The sequence below is a fragment of the Oncorhynchus nerka genome, linkage group LG10 (assembly GCF_034236695.1).
Source record: "Oncorhynchus nerka isolate Pitt River linkage group LG10, Oner_Uvic_2.0, whole genome shotgun sequence".
Lineage (NCBI taxonomy): Eukaryota > Metazoa > Chordata > Actinopteri > Salmoniformes > Salmonidae > Oncorhynchus > Oncorhynchus nerka.
The window spans coordinates 889,533-899,077 of record NC_088405.1 but is presented as its reverse complement, the minus strand read 5'-3'; the positions used below and the strand labels follow the sequence as shown (position 1 = coordinate 899,077).

The window sequence follows — 9,545 nt, the reverse complement described above, 5'->3', positions numbered from 1 at the left end:
GGTGAGAAAGGAGTTGGGGGCAGTTAAATCAGTGAAGGTGGGTGAGAAAGGAGTTGGGGGCAGTTAAATCAGTGAAGGTGGGTGAGAAAGGAGTTGGGGGCAGTTGAATCAGTGAAGGTGGGTGAGAGAGGAGTTGGGGGCAGTTGAATCAGTGAAGGTGGGTGAGAAAGGAGTTGGGGGCAGTTAAATCAGTGAAGGTACGTGAGAAAGGAGTTGGGGCAGTTGAATCAGTGAAGGTGGGTGAGAAAGGAGTTGGGGGCAGTTGAATCAGTGAAGGTGGGTGAGAAAGGAGTTGGGGGCAGTTGAATCAGTGAAGGTGGGTGAGAAAGGAGTTGGGGGCAGTTGAATCAGTGAAGGTGGGTGAGAAAGGAGTTGGGGGCAGTTGAATCAGTGAAGGTGGGTGAGAAAGGAGTTGGGGGCAGTTGAATCAGTGAAGGTGGGTGAGAAAGGAGTTGGGGGCAGTTGAATCAGTGAAGGTGGGTGAGAAAGGAGTTGGGGGCAGTTGAATCAGTGAAGCTGGGTGAGAAAGGAGTTGGGGGCAGTTGAATCAGTGAAGGTGGGTGAGAGAGGAGTTGGGGGCAGTTAAATCAGTGAAGGTGGGTGAGAAAGGAGTTGGGGGCAGTTGAATCAGTGAAGGTGGGTGAGAGAGGAGTTGGGGGCAGTTGAATCAGTGAAGGTGGGTGAGAAAGGAGTTGGGGGCAGTTAAATCAGTGAAGGTACGTGAGAAAGGAGTTGGGGCAGTTGAATCAGTGAAGGTGGGTGAGAAAGGAGTTGGGGGCAGTTGAATCAGTGAAGGTGGGTGAGAAAGGAGTTGGGGGCAGTTGAATCAGTGAAGGTGGGTGAGAAAGGAGTTGGGGGCAGTTGAATCAGTGAAGGCAACGCTTTAGTGTCACAGCTGTTGAAGGATGAGGACCAAGGTGCAGCGTGCTGAGCGTACATTTAACTATGTAGTGGAATGAGGTAGTGGGTTTTAATGAGTGGTGGTGTCCTCCCAGGCCGTTGGCATGGTGCAGGAACAGATAGGATCAAGGTAGTGGAATTGGGTAGTGGGGTTTTAATGAGTGTAGGTGATGTTGTCTAGGGCGCTATTTTAATTTCTCAGAGGAACAGGAATAATGAAGAGAATTTAATGTAGGTAGGCTGTGACTGGCCTCCCACTCCAGTACAGTAGGTGGCGGTGTACGCAGCTAAACGTTGGATGCGATCCAGAAGAAGAAGAAGAAGAAGAATCAGCTCTTTTTACTGTGTCACTTTTTCGTCATGGCAGCTACCAGCTGGGAAGACTCCGTCAAAAGTCTGAAAGGTGTGATTTTAGACATGTGCGGCGTGTTATATGATGCTGGAGAAGACGGCGGCACACCAATTCCAGGTTCCGTAGAAGCGGTGAAAAGGTGAGGAGGTTAGTTAGGTAAGCTACTAGGTAGACGTCGAGCTATGCCCAGTTGCATTCAGAGGACGGTGACTGTTTCGGGACAGTGGGTCCGGGTGGAAACATATTATTAGTCCGGGTGGAAACATATTATTAGCGAGACTCCTTCAGATAGAAATGTTGCATGTTCTAAATATGCAAATAATAATAATAATTTATTACCGGGGCAAATCTATTACCGATCGGCAGCCAGCAGTGAAGCGGCCGTGTGGTTGTTCTCGTTTGAGATTGAGCTCATCAGTTCTTAGTCAACTCTCGTGTTTTCACTCCTTTTCGGTATGGTCGACACCTGTTGGAAAGCTTGTATTCAGAGTCTTTAGACGTGTGGCGTTTTTATATAACTGTCTCCATAGGTAGAAGCAGTGAGAAAAGTGAGGTTTTATACATCAGCAACGATGGTACTACAACGATTAGCCATCAGATTAGTTCATATTGTAATGTCAACCTCCTATTAGTAATGTATCTGTTCTGTAGTCTAACCAAGGTTATAATGTCAACCTCCTATTAGTAATGTATCTGTTCTGTAGTCTAACCAAGGTTATAATATCAACCTCCTATTAGTAATGTATCTGTTCTGTAGTCTAACCAAGGTTATATTATCAACCTCCTACATTTACATTACATTTAAGTCATTTAGCAGACGCTCTTATCCAGAGCGACTTACAAATTGGTGCGTTCACCTTATGACATCCAGTGGAACAGCCACTTTACAATAGTGCATCTAGGTCTTTTAAGGGGGGTGAGAAGGATTACTTTATCCTATCCTAGGTATTCCTTAAAGAGGTGGGGTTTCAGGTGTCTCCGGAAGGTGGTGATTGACTCCGCTGTCCTGGCGTCGTGAGGGAGTTTGTTCCACCATTGGGGGGCCAGAGCAGCGAACAGTTTTGACTGGGCTGAGCGGGAACTGTACTTCCTCAGTGGTAGGGAGGCGAGCAGGCCAGAGGTGGATGAACGCAGTGCCCTTGTTTGGGTGTAGGGCCTGATCAGAGCCTGGAGGTACTGAGGTGCCGTTCCCCTCACAGCTCCGTAGGCAAGCACCATGGTCTTGTAGCGGATGCGAGCTTCAACTGGAAGCCAGTGGAGGGAGCGGAGGAGCGGGGTGACGTGAGAGAACTTGGGAAGGTTGAACACCAGACGGGCTGCAGCGTTCTGGATGAGTTGTAGGGGTTTAATGGCACAGGCAGGGAGCCCAGCCAACAGCGAGTTGCAGTAATCCAGACGGGAGATGACAAGTGCCTGGATTAGGACCTGCGCCGCTTCCTGTGTGAGGCAGGGTCGTACTCTGCGGATGTTGTAGAGCATGAACCTACAGGAACGGGCCATCGCCTTGATGTTAGTTGAGAACGACATGGTGTTGTCCAGGATCACGCCAAGGTTCTTAGCGCTCTGGGAGGAGGACACAATGGAGTTGTCAACCGTGATGGCGAGATCATGGAACGGGCAGTCCTTCCCGGGAGGAAGAGCAGCTCCGTCTTGCCGAGGTTCAGCTTGAGGTGGTGATCCGTCATCCACACTGATATGTCTGCCAGACATGCAGAGATGCGATTCGCCACCTGGTCATCAGAAGGGGGAAAGGAGAAGATTAATTGTGTGTCGTCTGCATAGCAATGATAGGAGAGACCATGTGAGGTTATGACAGAGCCAAGTGACTTGGTGTATAGCGAGAATAGGAGAGGGCCTAGAACAGAGCCCTGGGGGACGCCAGTGGTGAGAGCGCGTGGTGAGGAGACAGATTCTCGCCACGCCACCTGGTAGGAGCGACCTGTCAGGTAGGACGCAATCCAAGCGTGGGCCGCGCCGGAGATGCCCAACTCGGAGAGGGTGGAGAGGAGGATCTGATGGTTCACAGTATCGAAGGCAGCCGATAGGTCTAGAAGGATGAGAGCAGAGGAGAGAGAGTTAGCTTTAGCAGTGCGGAGCGCCTCCGTGATACAGAGAAGAGCAGTCTCAGTTGAATGACTAGTCTTGAAACCTGACTGATTTGGATCAAGAAGGTCATTCTGAGAGAGATCGCGGGAGAGCTGGCCAAGGACGGCACGTTCAAGAGTTTTGGAGAGAAAATAAAGAAGGGATACTGGTCTGTAGTTGTTGACATCGGAGGGATCGAGTGTAGGTTTTTTCAGAAGGGGTGCAACTCTCGCTCTCTTGAAGACGGAAGGGACGTAGCCAGCGGTCAGGGATGAGTTGATGAGCGAGGTGAGGTAAGGGAGAAGGTCTCCGGAAATGGTCTGGAGAAGAGAGGAGGGGATAGGGTCAAGCGGGCAGGTTGTTGGGCGGCCAGGCCGTCACAAGACGCGAGATTTCATCTGGAGAGAGAGGGGAGAAAGAGGTCAGAGCACAGGGTAGGGCAGTGTGAGCAGAACCAGCGGTGTCGTTTGACTTAGCAAACGAGGATCGGATGTCGTCGACCTTCTTTTCAAAATGGTTGACGAAGTCATCTGCAGAGAGGGAGGAGGGGGGAGGGGGAGGAGGATTCAGGAGGGAGGAGAAGGTGGCAAAGAGCTTCCTAGGGTTAGAGGCAGATGCTTGGAATTTAGAGTGGTAGAAAGTGGCTTTAGCAGCAGAGACAGAAGAGGAAAATGTAGAGAGGAGGGAGTGAAAGGATGCCAGGTCCGCAGGGAGGCGAGTTTTCCTCCATTTCCGCTCGGCTGCCCGGAGCCCTGTTCTGTGAGCTCGCAATGAGTCGTCGAGCCACGGAGCGGGAGGGGAGGACCGAGCCGGCCTGGAGGATAGGGGACATAGAGAGTCAAAGGATGCAGAAAGGGTGGAGAGGAGGGTTGAGGAGGCAGAATCAGGAGATAGGTTGGAGAAGGTTTGAGCAGAGGGAAGAGATGATAGGATGGAAGAGGAGAGAGTAGCGGGGGAGAGAGAGCGAAGGTTGGGACGGCGCGATACCATCCAGTAGGGGCAGTGGGAAGTGTTGGATGAGAGCGAGAGGGAAAAGAATACAAGGTAGTGGTCGGAGACTTGGAGGGGAGTTGCAATGAGGTTAGTGGAAGAACAGCATCTAGTAAAGATGAGGTCGAGCGTATTGCCTGCCTTGTGAGTAGGGGGAAGGTGAGAGGGTGAGGTCAAAAGAGGAGAGGAGTGGAAAGAAGGAGGCAGAGAGGAATGAGTCAAAGGTAGACGTGGGGAGGTTAAAGTCGCCCAGAACTGTGAGAGGTGAGCCGTCCTCAGGAAATGAGCTTATCAAGGCATCAAGCTCATTGATGAACTCTCCGAGGGAACCTGGAGGGCGATAAATGATAAGGATGTTAAGCTTGAAAGGGCTGGTAACTGTGACAGCATGGAATTCAAAGGAGGCGAAAGACAGATGGGTAAGGGGAGAAAGAGAGAATGACCACTTGGGAGAGATGAGGATCCCGGTGCCACCACCCCGCTGACCAGAAGCTCTCGGGGTGTGCGAGAACACGTGGGCGGACGAAGAGAGAGCAGTAGGAGTAGCAGTGTTATCTGTGGTGATCCATATTTCCGTCAGTGCCAAGAAGTCGAGGGACTGGAGGGAGGCATAGGCTGAGATGAACTCTGCCTTGTTGGCCGCAGATCGGCAGTTCCAGAGGCTACCGGAGACCTGGAACTCCACGTGGGTCGTGCGCGCTGGGACCACCAGATTAGGGTGGCCGCGGCCACGCGGTGTGGAGCGTTTGTATGGTCTGTGCAGAGAGGAGAGAACAGGGATAGACAGACACATAGTTGACAGGCTACAGAAGAGGCTACGCTAATGCAAAGGAGATTGGAATGACAAGTGGACTACACGTCTCGAATGTTCAGAAAGTTAAGCTTGCGTAGCAAGAATCTTATTGACTAAAATGATTAAAATGATACAGTACTGCTGAAGTAGGCTAGCTGGCAGAGGCTGCGTTGTTGACTTTGTAGGCTAGCTGGCAGTGGCTGCGTTGTTGACACTACACTAATCAAGTCGTTCCGTTGAGTGTGATAGTTTCTACAGTGGTGCTATTCGGGCTAGCTGGCTAGCTAGCAGTGTTGATTACGTTACGTTGCGTTTAAAAGAACGACAATAGCTGGCTAGCTAACCTAGAAAATCGCTCTAGACTACACAATTATCTTTGATACAAAACGGCTATGTAGCTAGCTATGTAGCTAAATTCCTGTTAGTAAAGGATCTGTTCTGTAGTCTAACCAAGGTTATAATGTCAACCTCCTATTAGTAATGTATCTGTTCTGTAGTCTAACCAAGGTTATAATGTCAACCTCCTATTAGTAATGTATCTGTTCTGTAGTCTAACCAAGGTTATAATGTCAACCTCCTATTAGTAATGTATCTGTTCTGTAGTCTAACCAAGGTTATAATGTCAACCTCCTATTAGTAATGTATCTGTTCTGTAGTCTAACCAAGGTTATAATGTCAACCTCCTATTAGTAATGTAAACTCACCTGGACTTACTATCAGCAGGTGGAGAAATAGTATCCGTGATTTAAAACGGAAGAACTACAACCCAATGGTAATCCAACCTCATCCCCTGGATAACTTTGCATAGCGCATATAAGGAAGTGTTTGGTGAATGAGATTTAGTGAGTGGTGAATGAGGTTATCAAAATGTCTTGATTAAATCCCAAAACGCAAAAAAAAAAACATTTTAAAATAATGAATTTACACTCGACTTAGTCTTTTCATACTATCACTGACTGTGTTCATGACTACATTGAGGAACATTTCCTGACTACATTGAGGGACATTTCCTGACTACACTGAGGGACATTTCCTGACTACATTGAGGGACATTTCCTGACTACATTGAGGGACATTTCCTGACTACATTGAGGGACATTTCCTGACTACATTGAGGGACATTTCCTGACTACACTGAGGGACATTTCCTGACTACACTGAGGGACATTTCCTGACTACACTGAGGGACATTTCCTGACTACACTGAGGGACATTTCCTGACTACACTGAGGGACATTTACACTGAGGGACATTTACACTGAGGGACATTTCCTGACTACACTGAGGGACATTTCCTGACTACACTGAGGGACATTTCCTGACTACACTGAGGGACATTTCCTGACTACACTGAGGGACATTTCCTGACTACATTGAGGGACATTTCCTGACTACACTGAGGGACATTTCCTGACTATGACTTGAGATTTGCGGTCGTATCACCTAGCTAATTTATGATGAATACACTTTACTGTAAATCGCTCTGGATAACAACATCTGCCCAAATGACTCGAATGTTAAATGTTAAAAATGGATTATGTCCCAAAAAAGCTTTCTCCGTACAGGCTAAAGGCCTCGGACCTGCAGGTGCGTTTCTGTACCAACGAGACCCAGGCCACACGGGAGGTGTTTGTAGCCAAGCTGCAGAGGATGGGCTTTGATATCTGTGTGTCTGAGGTGTTCTCTCCTGCCCCGGCTGCTGTGGCTGTGCTGAAGGAGAGGGGGCTACGACCCCACCTGCTGGTCTATGACGGTATTGATTAATCATGCTAATAATGATTTATTTATTTTTTAAATGTAACTTTGTATTTATTTAACTAGGCAAGACCGTTTTAAGAACAAATTCTTATTTACAATGACGGGCCAAAACCAGTCCCTTTTCCCTGGGATAAATCACTGAGAGATCCTAAATAAGTTGCTGAACTGACATGGTCATGCTAAATGTCTGTGTTTTTATGTCTGTTCTCCTTTTAATGTAAACCAGAGCACCCAAGACAATTTTCCATTCTGTGTTACTTAACGGACAATAAAGTTTTTATTTTATTTTTTAAATGTGTCTTTCTATACAAAGTGATCATGTGTGTTTGTTTGGTTCGTTGCAGGTGTTGTCCCTGAGTTTGACAGTGTTGAAAAGGCCAACCCAAACTGTGTTGTCATAGGAGACGCAGCAGAGAAGTTCTCCTACCAGAACCTCAACGATGCCTTCAGAGTTCTCATAGGGCTGGAGAAACCAGTACTGTTCTCTCTGGGCAGAGGGTAGGTGTGATCTCTCTCTCTCTCTCTCTCTCTCACTCACTCAGTCTCTCACTCAGTCTCTCACTCACTCTCTCACTATCTCACTCACTCACTCACTCACTCACTCACTCACTCACTCACTCACTCACTCACTCACTCACTCACTCACTCACTCACTCACTCACTCACTCACCACTCACCCACTCACTCCTTGGATAGTAATGTTATTATTGTGTAGTAACAACCCAGTAATAAAGGCCTGATTTATTCAGAAGGATATTCCTTCAGCTCTACTTTAACCCTGAGGTCCACTGTGTGATCTTTATAGGATATTCCTTCAGCTCTACTTTAACCCTGAGGTCCACTGTGTGATCTTTATAGGAAGTGACCTCTACTTTAACCCTGAGGTCCACTGTGTGATCTTTATAGGAAGTGACCTCTACTTTAACCCTGAGGTCCACTGTGTGATCTTTATAGGATATTCCTTCAGCTCTACTTTAACCCTGAGGTCCACTGTGTGATCTTTATAGGATATTCCTTCAGCTCTACTTTAACCCTGAGGTCCACTGTGTGATCTTTATAGGATATTCCTTCAGCTCTACTTTAACCCTGAGGTCCACTGTGTGATCTTTATAGGATATTCCTTCAGCTCTACTTTAACCCTGAGGTCCACTGTGTGATCTTTATAGGATATTCCTTCAGCTCTACTTTAACCCTGAGGTCCACTGTGTGATCTTTATAGGATATTCCTTCAGCTCTACTTTAACCCTGAGGTCCACTGTGTGATCTTTATAGGATATTCCTTCAGCTCTACTTTAACCCTGAGGTCCACTGTGTGATCTTTATAGGATATTCCTTCAGCTCTACTTTAACCCTGAGGTCCACTGTGTGATCTTTACAGGATATTCCTTCAGCTCTACTTTAACCCTGAGGTCCACTGTGTGATCTTTATAGGAAGTGACCTCTACTTTAACCCTGAGGTCCACTGTGTGATCTTTATAGGATATTCCTACAGCTCTACTTTAACCCTGAGGTCCACTGTGTGATCTTTATAGGAAGTGACCTCTACTTTAACCCTGAGGTCCACTGTGTGATCTTTATAGGAAGTGACCTCTACTTTAACCCTGAGGTCCACTGTGTGATCTTTATAGGAAGTGACCTCTACTTTAACCCTGAGGTCCACTGTGTGATCTTTATAGGATATTCCTTCAGCTCTACTTTAACCCTGAGGTCCACTGTGTGATCTTTATAGCATATTCCTTCAGCTCTACTTTAACCCTGAGGTCCACTGTGTGATCTTTATAGGATATTCCTTCAGCTCTACTTTAACCCTGAGGTCCACTGTGTGATCTTTATAGGATATTCCTTCAGCTCTACTTTAACCCTGAGGTCCACTGTGTGATCTTTATAGGATATTCCTTCAGCTCTACTTTAACCCTGAGGTCCACTGTGTGATCTTTATAGGATATTCCTTCAGCTCTACTTTAACCCTGAGGTCCACTGTGTGATCTTTATAGGATATTCCTTCAGCTCTACTTTAACCCTGAGGTCCACTGTGTGATCTTTATAGGAAGTGACCTCTACTTTAACCCTGAGGTCCACTGTGTGATCTTTATAGGAAGTGACCTCTACTTTAACCCTGAGGTCCACTGTGTGATCTTTATAGGAAGTGACCTACAGCTCTACTTTAACCCTGAGGTCCACTGTGTGATCTTTACAGGAAGTGACCTCTACTTTAACCCTGAGGTCCACTGTGTGATCTTTACAGGAAGTGACCTCTACTTTAACCCTAAGGTCCACTGTGTGATCTTTACAGGAAGTGACCTCTACTTTAACCCTGAGGTCCACTGTGTGATCTTTATAGGAAGTGACCTCTACTTTAACCCTGAGGTCCACTGTGTGATCTTTATAGGAAGTGACCTCTACTTTAACCCTGAGGTCCACTGTGTGATCTTTATAGGAAGTGACCTCTACTTTAACCCTGAGGTCCACTGTGTGATCTTTACAGGAAGTGACCTCTACTTTAACCCTGAGGTCCACTGTGTGATCTTTACAGGAAGTGACCTCTACTTTAACCCTGAGGTCCACTGTGTGATCTTTATAGGAAGTGACCTCTACTTTAACCCTGAGGTCCACTGTGTGATCTTTACAGGAAGTGACCTCTACTTTAACCCTGAGGTCCACTGTGTG

The 9,545-nt window shown here is 47.2% G+C and overlaps 1 protein-coding gene across 2 annotated transcripts in view; it reads left to right on the top strand.

Moving 5' to 3' along the window:
• Positions 1–1,211: 1,211 nt before the first annotated feature.
• LOC135573628 (phospholysine phosphohistidine inorganic pyrophosphate phosphatase-like) overlaps positions 1,212–9,545 on the top strand; it is a 28,976-nt gene continuing 20,642 nt past the window's right edge. Inside the window, exons 1-3 of one of the 2 annotated variants that reach the window (XM_065022908.1) lie at positions 1,212–1,391; positions 6,686–6,873; positions 7,223–7,376. In XM_065022908.1, coding sequence (XP_064878980.1) covers positions 1,261–1,391; positions 6,686–6,873; positions 7,223–7,376 — 473 coding nt within the window. In that variant the 5' untranslated portion in view covers positions 1,212–1,260. The remainder of the gene's footprint in view (positions 1,392–6,685; positions 6,874–7,222; positions 7,377–9,545) is intronic. The other variant, XM_065022907.1, reaches the window with a different exon arrangement.